The sequence below is a fragment of the Sphaeramia orbicularis genome, chromosome 20, assembly GCF_902148855.1.
Source record: "Sphaeramia orbicularis chromosome 20, fSphaOr1.1, whole genome shotgun sequence".
Taxonomy (NCBI): Eukaryota; Metazoa; Chordata; class Actinopteri; order Kurtiformes; family Apogonidae; genus Sphaeramia; species Sphaeramia orbicularis.
This window is the reverse complement of record NC_043976.1, coordinates 18399715-18414252: the sequence shown is the minus strand read 5'-3', so window position 1 is coordinate 18414252 and position 14538 is coordinate 18399715. Positions and strand designations below refer to the sequence as shown.

At 37.5% G+C, this 14538-nt stretch overlaps 1 protein-coding gene across 1 annotated transcript in view; it reads left to right on the top strand.

The window, feature by feature from the left end:
- Positions 1 to 14538, top strand: part of LOC115410978 (myosin-IIIa-like) — a 205774-nt gene that overhangs the window by 60719 nt on the left and 130517 nt on the right. The window contains 18 exon segments of the mRNA XM_030122843.1: positions 421 to 568; positions 5002 to 5020; positions 5023 to 5149; positions 5380 to 5497; positions 5974 to 6100; positions 7608 to 7690; positions 7934 to 7975; positions 9458 to 9535; positions 9637 to 9842; positions 9954 to 10065; positions 11470 to 11632; positions 11715 to 11801; positions 11885 to 12008; positions 12132 to 12247; positions 12250 to 12336; positions 12424 to 12734; positions 12912 to 12959; positions 13045 to 13662. Coding sequence (XP_029978703.1) covers positions 421 to 568; positions 5002 to 5020; positions 5023 to 5149; positions 5380 to 5497; positions 5974 to 6100; positions 7608 to 7690; positions 7934 to 7975; positions 9458 to 9535; positions 9637 to 9842; positions 9954 to 10065; positions 11470 to 11632; positions 11715 to 11801; positions 11885 to 12008; positions 12132 to 12247; positions 12250 to 12336; positions 12424 to 12734; positions 12912 to 12959; positions 13045 to 13662 — 2614 coding nt within the window.

Below are 14538 nucleotides of genomic sequence, written 5' to 3'. Positions count from 1 at the left end.
TTAGAATTTAAGAACATATGTATTTGTTTATGGCAAATGACAAAAAAAGAAGATAAAGAAATGCACAATTTTCTCAAAATTCCAAAAATCTTAGAACTCTAACGTGTTCATTTTGATAAACATCTGTAGAAACTGAAGTCTTTTTAGTCTGTAGGTGAGGGACCCCCCAAGTAGAGCTCCCATGGTAATTACAGATTCTTCAAATAATTAGAAGGAACATGTCACACTGCATTGAAAACTCCAATGGAATCTGTGACGATCTGTATACAAATCATGACCATATTTTTAAGAATAAAGTTACTATAGTCAGGAACTAGCATTGTGTGACTTGTTATTGCTTTTTTATCTAAATGATTTGGACGATCTGATGTTAAATGATAAATGTCAACAGAACTGACTGTTTATTCTTTTTATCTCCAGAGAGAACGACAAGAGCTTAAACATCGGTATCCTGGACATCTTCGGCTTCGAGAACTTCAAGAAGAACTCCTTTGAGCAGCTGTGCATCAACATCGCCAACGAGCAGATCCAGTTTTACTTCAACCAGCACATATTTGCTTGGGAGCAGGTAAGACTTATCGCAGAAATCCAAAGAATGCTTAGGAAACGCTTGAATACGTCCTGGGAGGCACTTTGTATGCATTTTTCACCTTGGTACTACCTCATTTCCATCTAAATGGTGATAACATGTCATCATTTGTCACTCCGCACTTTAAAAGAGATGGCAAGGGTAAAATATGCTGCTGTCTTTATTTACGGGAAAAAGAGGCCTGTGATTCTCCATTTATGTGCTCTCGTGGGTGTGTTTTGCCTTGGGGCCTTACAGAATGGTTTGCTAATGTTAAATGATTTGGTCTCACCCATGGAGAGGAGCTATAAATCATCCCAAATGAGGGTCAATTAGGAGTTGGAGACAGTTAGCATTGGACTTAAACTCACTCTTGGGTATTGTTGGCACCCAGCCCAGAAATACATTTGTCCTATACCGGACTCTATATATATATATATATATATAAGACCATAAAGGATCTGTGCTGAGCTATGGCATCAATAATATAAGATCACAGGAGTTGAAATAATCCGCTGATTGTGGCGGATAAATGTGCAGTGTGTTTGACCCTTCGTTTTTTTCATGCCTGCACGAGAACACGTTACATGAAATTAAATGTGTTTCACTGGTTACTTTTTCAGATCAGGTTAATTATATGGAAATATAAAGGAGAGACAAGAGCAGGGGTGTTAAAGTCATTTTAGTTCAGGGGCCACATTCAGCCCATTATGATCTGAAATGAGCCCGACCAGTAAAATAAAACATAATATATAAATAATGTCACCCCAAACTTTCCTCTATGTTTTAGAGTAAAAAAGTAAAATTACGTTTACTTTTATTACTCGCCTTTAACCCATAAAGACCCAAACATCCATCACCGACCAAAAACATCTGCTGATATAAACTGTTTAATACCTGTTGATCCATTAGTCTATCAACATGGAAATATGGTGTCAAATACAGTTTGTCATCTTTTCATGGTCATCAGATATGACCCATTTGGACTTCAGAGGCTCCGTAGTTACCGTGGAAACACGTCATCTTCGACACATTTCACCAGTAAAACCCATGGAGTTGGATCAATGACAGTCGATGGTTTATGTTCAGTTAATGATATTTTACTGAAAAAGTTGCTTTTTCCACAGTTTTCTCTGTTTTTGATATAATAACCCTCAACTTTAATCTGATCTTTATTAACAGTATATGATCAGTAAATTTAATATAGGAAAATACCTGATTTAAAGTGATAACATACAAAGACAGAGGATAATATTATAATAAATGGTGATAATCTATTAAGAAATGTTAGATATAGAGAAGTTTTCATTTGGGAACTGACACAAAAGTAGCACTGGGTCTTTATAGGTTAAAAAATGTGAATAACATGAACAACCATGAACAACTGAAATTTCTTCAGAGAAATAAGTGCAATATTGACAATATTATGTTTGATTTATCATTTACACACGTACATTGCAACTTACAGATCCCAGTGGATCTATAAATACACACACATTTAGTAACAGGCAGAATACTGTTAAAATTACACTTACTTATCTTCAGACATTTCAGGTTGTTCGTATTTGTTCAGGTTATTCACATTTTTTATAAAAAATACCTTTGTAAATGTAAACATTTTTCCGTAATTTTACTTCTTTTTTTTTAATTCTTTACACCTAAACAGATAAAGTAGATATATGTGCAGCATGTTGTCCCCTGTGTTTTTTATGCATGCACGAGAACACGTTACATAAAAGCAGATCAATTCGTCACTAATACATTTTCACACATGTATGTAACAGTCTGTCTCCCCCCTACAGATTTCCTGGTGTGTAGTTCATTCATTTCACAGTGAGGATTTCATGCTAGATTGAACACACTGATTTGATGTTGTTTGCTCCCGTTTTGTCCTTTGGAGGTGTGACTCTGGTTATGTTGCTGAGTCACACTGGTAGCTCTGAGAGTCGGTTAATAAGGTGATTGGTTAGCGCACAAATCTGGCATATTCTCGCTTTAATTTTGTCCTGAGGTGATTCATGATGTCAATTGTCTTTGTCTGCTTTAGGATTTCAAAACACTGGTGGTGACACAGAAAAGAGCATGAGTGTTAAATGTCAGGTTGGGAGATCAACATAAACTCGATACACACGACTTAGATCATTCCCAAAGATCGAGTTGGGTTTCAGGAGATTTTAATACATTTGCATGTAAGGAATTTCAAGAAAGTCTCAACAAGAAGCATCTGATATAATGAATGTTGATATTGTTTTGGGGCTTTTTTTTCATTTTTTTATGCAATTTTTGTTTTTCATTCAACAGAACAAATAGTTATTTCAAAGAATAGACACATAACAAAACATGCACGACAGCTCGTACATGAGGAATGAAAGCATAAATAATACAGGAGATAGTAGAATACTACTAGTGAATACTATTCAAGCACAGCAGTCCTTTTAATAGGGTGGAGCAGAGGTCCAGTCCAATATAGTCCAAAATGGACGCCACCCTCTGTATTGATCTTCACTTGTCATGTATAATATTGGTAAAATATTCTAAGGGGATCAGTTCTATTTGTGCCAACCACAGACAAAAGGAGTCTTGTCACTAGTCGCTTTTCCATTGACCCTCAAATCGCGCAAATATAACTTGCGCATAAATATTTACCTAATGGAAAAACTAGTCTCATTTTCTGATTAAAAGTTTTTGCGCTGGCAGGAGGTGGTTTTTCGGGCGTAGTGCAAATGGTATATCATGCAAAACTGCAACGGAAAGACTTTTTTTTGCAACTAGAGTCAGGTGAATAAAAAAAACGAATGTTGACATATGTTACAACAAGCGAAGAAGAAGAAGAAGAAACATGTCGCAGATGTGTGGACACACCAGGAAACCCATCATTTTTAAATTTAGTAGATAGAGCGGTAATATAATAACAATGACTATATCTGTAAATCAACACAATATTTACGTTCGTCGCCATATTTATGGAATGACTTCTCGTGTCATCTTGCAATAATAAATAACAAATCATTGCATTTGTGATTTAATGGAAGAACTGACATTATGCACTTCTGTTTTTTTGACATTTAGTAAATATCGGTAAACTTTTGCGCAGATGTCCAATGGAAAAGCGACTACTGACCCACTGCAAAAGAATATTTTTCCTAGCAGCAAACGTTAGAATATTATCAGTCTTTTGCCGACTGCTGTTTTACATATTTACTTGGAAGACCCAGGACCAGGGACATGGGAATGGTGATATCATTAATATTGGTCTAAAAGGAATAGGTTTTATTTGTTTTGCTTAAACTATTTTTCATATTGTCTTTGTTTATACTGTAATATAGTTGTAAAGCCCAGCAGGGTCAGGAGTTCGGAATTAGCCAAATGCTATAAACTCTTTGTGCAGAACATCATGTTCTATGTGTCCATTATGTTTCACTGCATTGTCATTAGTCGCTTTTCCATTGGACATCTGCGCAAAACTTTACCGATTTTACTAAGTCGAAAAAACAGAAGCATGTAAGCCTGTTTTTCCATTAAATCACAAATGCAATGATTTGTTTATTTATTATTATTATTATTTATTTGTCATCGCTTTTCCATTGGACATATGTGCAAAACTTACCAATATTTAATACATGTCAAAAAAAGAAGTGCGTAATGTTGGTTTTTCCATTAAATCACAAATGCAATGATTTTTTATTTATTATGAGATGACATGAGAATAAACATGGCAATGAATGTAAATATGGTGTTGATTTACAGATATATCATTATTTATATATATTACCCCTCTATCCTGTACTAAATTTAAAAAATTATGTTGTTTCCTAGAGTCCATGTTTCTTTTAAAACTCTTCTTCTGTTTGTTGTAACATCCGTCAACATCCGTTTTTGTTTTTTTATTCACCTGACTCTAGTTGCAGAAAAGGTCTTTCCATTGCAGTTGTGTGTGATATACCATTTGTGCTACGCCCAGAAAACCACCTCTCGCCAGCGCAAAAACTTTTAATCAAAAAACGAGAGTTTTGGTGAATTGTTTGTTGACATTTGTCATTATGTAAATTTTTAGTCAAAGTCATGCAATTTGAGGGTCAATGGAAAAGCGCGACTAGCAAATAAGATAAATAAATACTTAGCATTGAATCTAGTGGTATGCATTTTTAGTGTGGAAGGGGAAAAAATGAGTCTGTTACCTCAGCACAAATGTATTTATTCTTGCTCATATATAAACTATTCAATATGTATATGCTTTCAGTAACATGCATTTCTTTTGATGTGGTTCTTCAAAATAGTAGCATAAAGTGATGCAAATAGACTGTAAAAAAAAAAAGGAAATTATTGCCGAAATTTCTTCTTCTTGTGACTTATATTAAAAAAAAAATTACTCAGGGCAACCCTGACTTCCATTCAGCCAAAGTGGTGTTTCACTGTGTCTCATTTTCATACAGGATGAGTACCTAAATGAAGAGGTGACGCTCGAATGATTGAGTATGAAGACAACCGGCCCCTCCTGGACCTGTTTCTGCAGAAGCCCATGGGGATGCTGTCGCTGCTGGATGAAGAGAGCCGCTTCCCACAGGCCACCGACCAGACCCTGTAGGTCATCCCAATGTTTTCGGGAGAATATCTTTCATTTGCTGGAAATACTGACCAAGCATGAAGGATAAAACACCACTGGAAAGAACTGAACTGAATATCTGGTAACGAAGGACTGAACATGGTCCTTATTCTCATTCATTGTCTGAAAACATCATAAATCACAGGACTGATTTTCTCATAGTACCAGTATAATTTATTAAACCTCCATAGTTTTGAGTGTTGATGAGAATATTAACAGTGTCATTGGATATTTTAGAGAAATTTGAAGATAACCTCAAGGCCAAGAGCTTCTGGAGGCCAAAGAGAGTTGACCTTGGCTTTGGTATTCACCACTATGCAGGAAAGGTAACAAAACAAAACAAAAAAACACAAAACAAAACAATATATATATTGCCATAGTAAACGTATACATACACATATACATAGACCTACACATACAGATACATACAGATATACCTAAACATAGACATATACATACACATATGCCTAAACATATACATACACATACTACACATACATACGATACACCTAAACATATATATTAACATATACATACACATATACCTATACATATACATACCAATACACATACACATAGACATATACCTACACAAAACATACAGATCACCTAAACATATACATATCATATTAACATATCATACACATATACCTATACTATAGATACAAATATATGCACATATACAATACATATACATATAAGCTGCCTCATCCATTTATATTTGATTATACACTGTGTGTCTTTCATTTTAAAGTGAACCTGCATTCACTCATGTTTTTCCTTCACTATAAAACTCTGTTAGGTTATGTACAACGCTACTGGTTTCTTGGCTAAGACAGACACACTGCCTGCCGACATCGTCCTTCTACTCCGGTCATCTGAGAACGAGCTCATTCGCAAACTTGTCACTCACCCCCTCACCAAAACAGGTAAGAACGTCGGCTCTATTTCCTGGGATGAATAAAACATAATGTAAGTATTTACAAAATGTGTGTGGGGACTAAGCGGAAATTTGTTTATTACAAACCCTTAATTGCGTTTGTAATATAAACTTTTTCAAGCAAAACAACAGCTATTGTTACCCATTTTGGCAAAGTCTTCCCCCCTGAACTGCCAGGTTTCAGTATAAGCTGGTCTTGGCAGTTTAAGTTTACCAAACCAACAAAGCCTGTAATCACATAATCAGTGTTTAAAATAGCCTAAAAGCTCCTGCATCATGTTTTAGTGTTTGGTGAGAATGTGAAATAGTTTCTACTGATTTAATTGAGAAATAATAACACATCAAAAAGATATTAACCCTTTCAGTGCCTGATTTTTTTCTTTTTTTTTCCAATATTCAATTTTGATATCAAGATTTCAAAAAGCTGTCTGTTTGATTCAATTATGTTGCTTGTCGAATATTATGACTTTCACACTGAAAGGGTTAATTTTGAAATAAGGTGACAGGTATCAATTCCCACATGTCCAAAAAAAAAAAAAAAAAAAATAGCTTAAACAATTCAGCTTTCATATTAAAGGGGTGTTCCAAACAGCAGGGTAAATCACATACCAGAACACACTTCGGACCAAAACCACCAATGAATCAACCCTATGTGTCCACAGACTGTATCACTCACTGATTTAAGTATAAAGCTTATTTTACACACATCTGTATCATGGTACCATCAAGTTTTCTTCAAACTAAAACTTATTGTCGCTTCTTATGACAGTCAGAATAACACTGTGTTTATAATCTTCACATACTGCATCAGCTGATAGTTTACATTATAGCTCTGTTAGCTTATCTCTGTTTTTCGATGGAAAACAGCCACAGTAAAACCACAAATCACCTCCGTTTTCTGTACGGTGTGTATTGTCAACTGCTGAACTAAGATCTGTTTGGAACCCAACAAACAAGGTCAGAACTGTCACGGTTTAGTCGGAATCAACGTGGATCAACAAAAACCAACTTAGCAGAGATAATAAACTCATACAAAAACTTCATACCTTCATAAGCCTCATAGTCAGATTCACCTGAAATGCTGGGAGTGCATCCTCAAACTCCATTCTTTTCATTTAGAGCTGCGTCCGTCATGAAAAAACAGTTGCTTTTAGCTTTTATCATGTTTCACTTTCACTCTTGTTGTTTCATAGCGGTTCTCGTCCCATTTCGTCACTTTCAGGTGCTTAGGTCAATGGTCTCTCTACTCCCTCTAGTGATCATATAAATCCCCAGGCCCATCTTTGTGACTATATTCATATCTCTACAGTCCAATATAATGATGTCTTTGGCAGAACTTCAGAAGGATAATTTTAGGTCATTGTTTAATAAAAAGTAGAAATACTATTCATAACCTCTTCAAAGACACAAACATGCTCAGTGTCTATGTGACTAAGTCTCTCTTGTCACTTTGGGCAGTTTGCTAACAGACTCTGTTCCCTTTGTTTATTTCACAGGCAACCTTGCCCACACCAAGGGTAAAGGCATAAACACATTGCGCAGCCCGCGGACCACGACACGCACCGTCACCTTCGCCAAGGTATTTACACCACTATCAGCAATATCATTGTATTATCTCTTCTACTGAGAACTTCCCCTGAATACTTGTCCAAGCTTTTGTTTCCCAGTTTTACACTAACTACCAAAGCTGCTCTTGAATTGTAATTTCCCTCTAAGATTTTGTGGTTTTAATTAATTCTCTCTGAGCCAACTGTGATTACAACATCCTCTTTTTCTGTCTTTATTTGCCTTCCTCTGTTTTTCTGCATTTCTATCCTAAAAGATGGGAGTGCTAACTTTGTACAGTTCTTTTTCTGTGTGTGAGGTAAATACACATTTCCAAACAGTTGTGCTAGAGTATACTTTACCTTTGCAGACCCCCTCACTCATTTGTAGTTTTGTCGTTGTTGGTGCACTTATGACTTACTTTTCTGTGTAGTTTTGCACATTAATTTCATGCCTATCATGAGAGTGCCAGATACAAGATCCACATCATTTCATAGTCCTCCATTAGTTGCTTGTATTATGTAAATGTTGGCCCTATCATAATCCATTTCTGTAAAGCAGGGTGTCCAATCTTGGTCCTCAAGGGCCGGCATCCTGCATGTTTTAGATGTTTCCCTCTTCCAGCACACAGTCGTTATCAGCTTCCACAGAGCTTGAGGATAGGCTTATCATTTGAATCAGGTGTGTTGGAAGAGGGATACATCTAAAACATTAGGATACCGGCCCTCGAGGACCAGGATTGGACACCCCTGCTGCAAAGGATCTGACTGTTTGTGGCATTGTAGGAAATCATTTTATTGAATTAAACATATCAAACCCCTTCAAAATTGCTCAAAAAGTATCAAAACTTTAAATCTATAACTCAAAGCATATCATAAATGTATTTTTCATTTCTTAGATGCAGAGTGTAACATCTTCATTCAGTGAATTACTTCAGCAAATTAGTTCAGATTGTGGCAGGATGCAGTCACAATGCTGCTAAATGTAAAGCCTGAGGCAACACACTCACCTAATAGCAATCGACAGTACCTACATTTAGATGAACTGTGTTTGATGAGTTCCTGAATCTATTTCCATTCATCTGCATATTTTAGGAAAAACCTCATCAAAGGCTCTGCTCCACAATGAGCATTTAGATGCTACAAACAGTGTTCGGCTGATGTCTGGTTGTGAAAGTAGTGGGGTTTCCCCTCATGTGTTAGTGCTAAGCATATAGAGTGTAACAGATGCGCATGAATGTACATTTGACTTGTAGATACTCATACTGTCATATATTCTGTACATGGATGGGTTGTTCATCATAGCATCTTATACTAATAACATTTTTTAAGGAAATTGTATTTTTGCAGAAAGTTCTTACTATTTGGCACTTGTTTTTGTGCATGTATGCATCTCTTGCAGCCTTCATCGGAATAATGGTTGCACCTGAAAAAAAATGCTTGCTTGATGTGCCGCTTGATGACAAAGTACAAATTCAAACGGTGATTGGTGATTCTTCTAAAGACACTAAAATGTTTTTAGAAGATGTAATGTGATGGAAGATAACTATTGTATGTTTAATACAATAGTGTTCTATATGTATTTTTAATACAATAGTGTATGTGTGCATTTTTTTTTTTAATATATATCTACAGGTGTTATTTTAGACCACGGCTTTAGTTCTTGTGTTCATGCATTTTTGTTCCACATGTACCCATCAAGTTAGCAAGTTTCATGTAAAATCTTTAATAAGTAGACAGTAGTTTAAATTTACAGTGATGATTAATTATTTTGTTTTTTGACCGTATTAATGTTTCTTCAGTCTGAACGTGGAGATACTCCTTACCATCCAAGAGAAACCACCAACATGAGAACACAAACTGTGGCCTCCTACTTCAGAGTAAGACAATGCAGATGTTATTATGAAAGTCAGCATTTTAAGGTAACTTTTCTTTAGTTTTACTGCCTTAATTCAAATGTTGCCTCTTGTGCTTTTCCTAGTACTCACTGATGGACCTGTTGTCCAAGATGGTGGCAGGGCAGCCACACTTTGTGCGCTGTATCAAACCTAATAATGACCGCCAAGCCAACAAGTTTGACCGGGAGAAGGTTCTGGTTCAGCTACGGTACACCGGGGTTCTGGAGACCGCCAAGATCAGACGACAGGGCTACTCTCACCGCATTCTGTTTGCTAACTTTATAAAAAGGTCAGCAGGGTCTGACTTCACACTGGGTGTAATAGATAATGTAATGTAAAGGATGCAGAAGATACACTGTCACTCCTATTACAGTCACACTGATTACACTGTTTGTTACAGGTATTACATCTTGGCTTTCCATGCTCATGAGGAACCTGCTGTGACTCCAGAAACATGTGCAGCAATACTGGAGAAAGCCAAGTTGGAGAACTGGGCAATGGGAAAAACTAAGGTATGCATATTCATTACATTTTTAAAGGTTTAACATTACTAGATGTAAATATAACAACCAACCCTGGGTGGCATTTTGTCTAACTACATTACATCAAATGTATCCAACAATGTGGAAATTCAGAAAAATTTATAATTCTGTCCATAACTGTATTCAGTTTGGTGGCAGCTGTTTAATATGCTCATTATGAGGAACCATGGAAAACACTGAACACTGCATGTGATTTTCCAATGCATGAAATTCAGGGCTAAACTAAAGTATACTGATATATTTCACTATCAGTGTAGTTTGCAACAGTATGCAACCAGTGCAGAGCAAACAATCCTCACTCATCAGCTTATCTGAATCAAACTCATCTAGTGATAGTTAGGTTTGATATTATGTTAGCCAGTGGTGTTTGCAGCTGTTTGATTATAGTGAAATGGCATGACAATGTACACAGGCTGGCGAATCATAAATCCCACATATTTCCTTGGATCACCAATAGCTGTGATTGTGGCATGAATTCTCTGTTGCTTGTATGTGTTTGATAATATTATGTAATGTCACAATATTAATTTCTATTAGTTGCTGAAACTAGACTTGACCAACTGAACCAACCCCAGATCATAGGCTTGCACTCACACATGTCTCTCTTCCCACACTGATGCATCCATCACTCTGGAACAGGGTCAATCTGGACTCATCAGACCACATCACCTTTATCCATTGAAACAGTCTTTATGTTCTCTATCAAACGGATGGTTGTTAAAGAAATGAGAGGGTACTCTGTGCATCAGTTAGAGATAAATAATTTGTTTTAGCTATTTAGTGAGTAAAATCCAGAGGAGGACTTTTTTTGGCAAGGCAATGTACGTCACTAAATGTACTATGAATAAAACAAATACATTATCTGTCAAAAATTATTGCAAACAAAAAAAAAAAAAAAAAAAAAAATCACACACAATCCCATGTTATTGTTTTGACTGAGTGATTAAGAGACACCTAGCCGTAGAAAATTACATATTCTACCTTGCATTTAACTGATTGAATGTGCTGGTTTAGCTGCAGCTATTTTCTCTCCGTAATAGGCCAAAGAATGTAAATCCTGAATTTAATTCAGCAACTTCAATTCTAACAATGTGTTTTGACATGAAAGAGTTAAAAAAGGACTGAACTTACCAGTTAAATTAGACATGCATAATAAAGTCTCTGTGTTAATACACTTTTTATCCTTTCGCAAACAAATAGCAACAAGCACAAGTAGAGGAGGTTTATTTGTATGTTGTTTTTTTCAAATACTTTGTTGTGTCATTGATTTAAAATTGTAACTACAACAGGAGTTGCACAGAGAAAAAAATCCCATTTTCTTGTGCGATGAGTGTGATTCAACTCCTGCTTTTATGTTTTCCAATTCTCATTTAGGTGTTCCTGAAGTATTATCACATTGAACATCTTAATCTGATGGTGCAGCAGACCACACAACGCATCGTTCTTCTCCAGGCCTACGTTCGAGGCTGGATGGGCACCAGACGGTACCGCCGGATATTAAAAGAGCGAGAACAGAGTGCTCTGGTGCTGCAGTCAGGTTAGTAAACTGTTAATGAGTTAACAAACAAGAATATTTTCTACACCAATGCAGATTTTAACGTCTGATTAAAACTCTCCAGCTTACAGAGGCCATAAAGTTCGGAAACAGGTTGCCGATGATAAAAGCAAAGTCAAGTTTCAGACATTCATTGTCCAGTTTCAGGCCGGTAAGAATAATAAGACTTATTTTCTTTAGTTGCAGAATGCATAACCCTGTGTTTTACATATCTTGTATGATCTACATTTTCAGTTTGCAGGGGATATCTTGCAAGAAAGAAATATAAAGAGCTGGTAGATGAGAAGAACCTAGCCGCAACTAAGATCCAGGCACGATACAGAGGGCATAAGGAAAGGAAAAGCTTCAAACGAAAACGGTGGGAGGAATGTGTGGAAAAACTACTAAAATGTCTTTGTTTTGTTTATGTAAATGTAAGTAGTATCTTGGCAAGAAATGCAGAATGACATCCTGATACTAGATTTACCCATTTTGTTTCCAGGGAGGCCAAAGAGAAAGAGAAAGCAGAACATGCTCTTAAAGAACAAGAGAAAGTAACACCTGAACCTGAAAAGAGCACCAATGAGGAAAATCCTTCCTCTCCAAATGATGATGAGATGAAACTAAGGCTGCTGTTGTTCTTCAGAGCAACTACAGAGGCTACAAAGAGAGGAAAAAGTTTAAGGGAAAAAAAGACGATGGCAGGGGCTGAGCTGGAGGTACCGAACACAGTGACGGAGCAAGAAGAACACGGACAAGAAGCTAATGGCAAAGGAGAAGAGGGGTGGAAAAAGCAGCTAATGGTCAAGAGAACGATGAAGATGAAGAAAGTACTTATGAATCTGAGGACAATGATGACAGTGATCACACACAGGTTCCAGAAGATGAAGAGAACACAGAAGTGGCAGATGAAGCAATGATTGAGGATGCCCCAGTAGGAGATGCTGAAAAGGAGGGAGAAAATGATGAGAATTTACAAGATGAGACCAAGGCAGCAACTGTTCTCCAAAGTAATTTTAGGGGGCATAAAGAGAGGAAGAGATTGCAGGAGGAGGGTAAAATCCCAGCCAAAAAAGGAAAACCTAAAAGCCCATCAAGTGAAGAGGTGCCCAAGGAAGTCAGCAGTGAAGAGGCTGAAAACGGTGCCATGAAAGCTGAAGAAGCTGAAGATCCTGACGAAGCCAAAGCAGCTGTAGTGCTTCAGAGTAACTTCCGTGGCCACAAGGAGCGCAAGCGACTTGAGGAGGAAGGAAAGATCCCTAAGAAAAAGAAGAAGGGGAAGGAAGCTCCACCAGAACCTCCCCCAGCAGAAGATCAGGATGAAGCCAAAGCAGCAGTGGTGCTTCAGAGTAACTTCCGTGGCCCAAGGAGCGCAAACGACTTGAGGAGGAAGGAAGATCCCCAAGAAAAAGAAGAAAGGGAAAGAGGCTCCACCAGAACCTCCCCCAGCAGAAGATCAGGATGAAGCCAAAGCTGCTGTTGTACTTCAGAGTAACTTCCGTGGCCACAAAGAGCGCAAACGACTTGAGGAAGAAGGAAAGATCCCCAAGAAAAAGAAGAAAGGGAAAGAGGCTCCACCAGAACCTAAACCAGCAGAAGAAGAACAGGTCAATCAAAATAACGAGTCGGTGCCAGATGGAGCGGATGAAGAGAAAGCAGCAACGGTCCTGCAGAGTAACTTCAGAGGCCATCGGGACAGGAAGAAACTGAAAGCAGAAAAAGAAGCACGGCAGAAAGTAAAGGTTGAGGAGGTCACGACTCCAACAGATGAAGAAGAGGAAACTAAAGAGGATGAGGAGGTGGTAAAGGAAGAGGACGTGGTGCTAGAGGAGGAAGAGGAGGCCTTAGATGTTACCGATGTGATAATAGAGCGTAAAGAGGAAATGGACGATGAAAGAGAACGACATGAGGAGGAACAGGCCGCTGTGAAGATCCAGAGTAACTTCAGAGGCTACAAGGACAGGAAGAACCTGAAGGCCAACAAGCAAACAGCGCAGAACGAAGCTGGGCAACTACAGACCTTCTCAAAAGAAGTAATTATATTAACATATTTTGCTGTCAACTAATCACTAACATTGCTCCCAAGAAAAGATTTTTCTTAGTCAACTACTTATCGTCCAAAATTTTATTTTAAAACTTCAGTTCTGTTTAGGGGACCTAAGACAATGGCTTGAGTTCCTGGGCTGAGACAGAATGTTTGAAGTGCTGTCACTAACTAAGAAATACAAAACCATGAAAAGTCTTCATAATATGAGTAAAGCAAGCTGCTAGTTATGACTCTGGTACAAACACATCGACTGTACAGGATACTTTCAACACAGTCTAACATTCACACTATCGGAATTGTCCCTATAGTGAGAAATCCACCTACAATATGTGAGATTCATGCATGCTTGCTCATATGACATTTGTGCTAGGAGCCAGTTGTCCGCTGATAATAGCTAACTATATTTCCAAATTAGTGATGGTTATTGGTGTCGTACTTCCACAATAACAGTACAATGTGTACAATGATTTCTATGTAGGAGACTCAGGCATGTCTTTACTGAAAGATCTGTATGTTCAATGGTAAGTTCTTCAATTCCTCTATTCTGCTCCTCTACAGCAGCAACAGAGTACAGAACTACTGTGTAGATTACCTGCTTAGAAAGGCAGCTAATGTCAACAAATGACTGGCTCCCTGAACAACATGTACTCTAACACAAACTTAATGTAAGCTCACAAGCCTTCAAATACAGCTTCCTTTGTCCGCACAACCCATATTTGACCTGAACAACCCACATAGTTCACATTTATCTGGGCTAATGGCTAATGGGCTACACGGTCACATATGCTCTGTCACTGTCCCACCTTTCTAGAAGATTATAGTGGTTGGTCCAATGTCTATTCACCTCAAAGTGAGAAGTTGA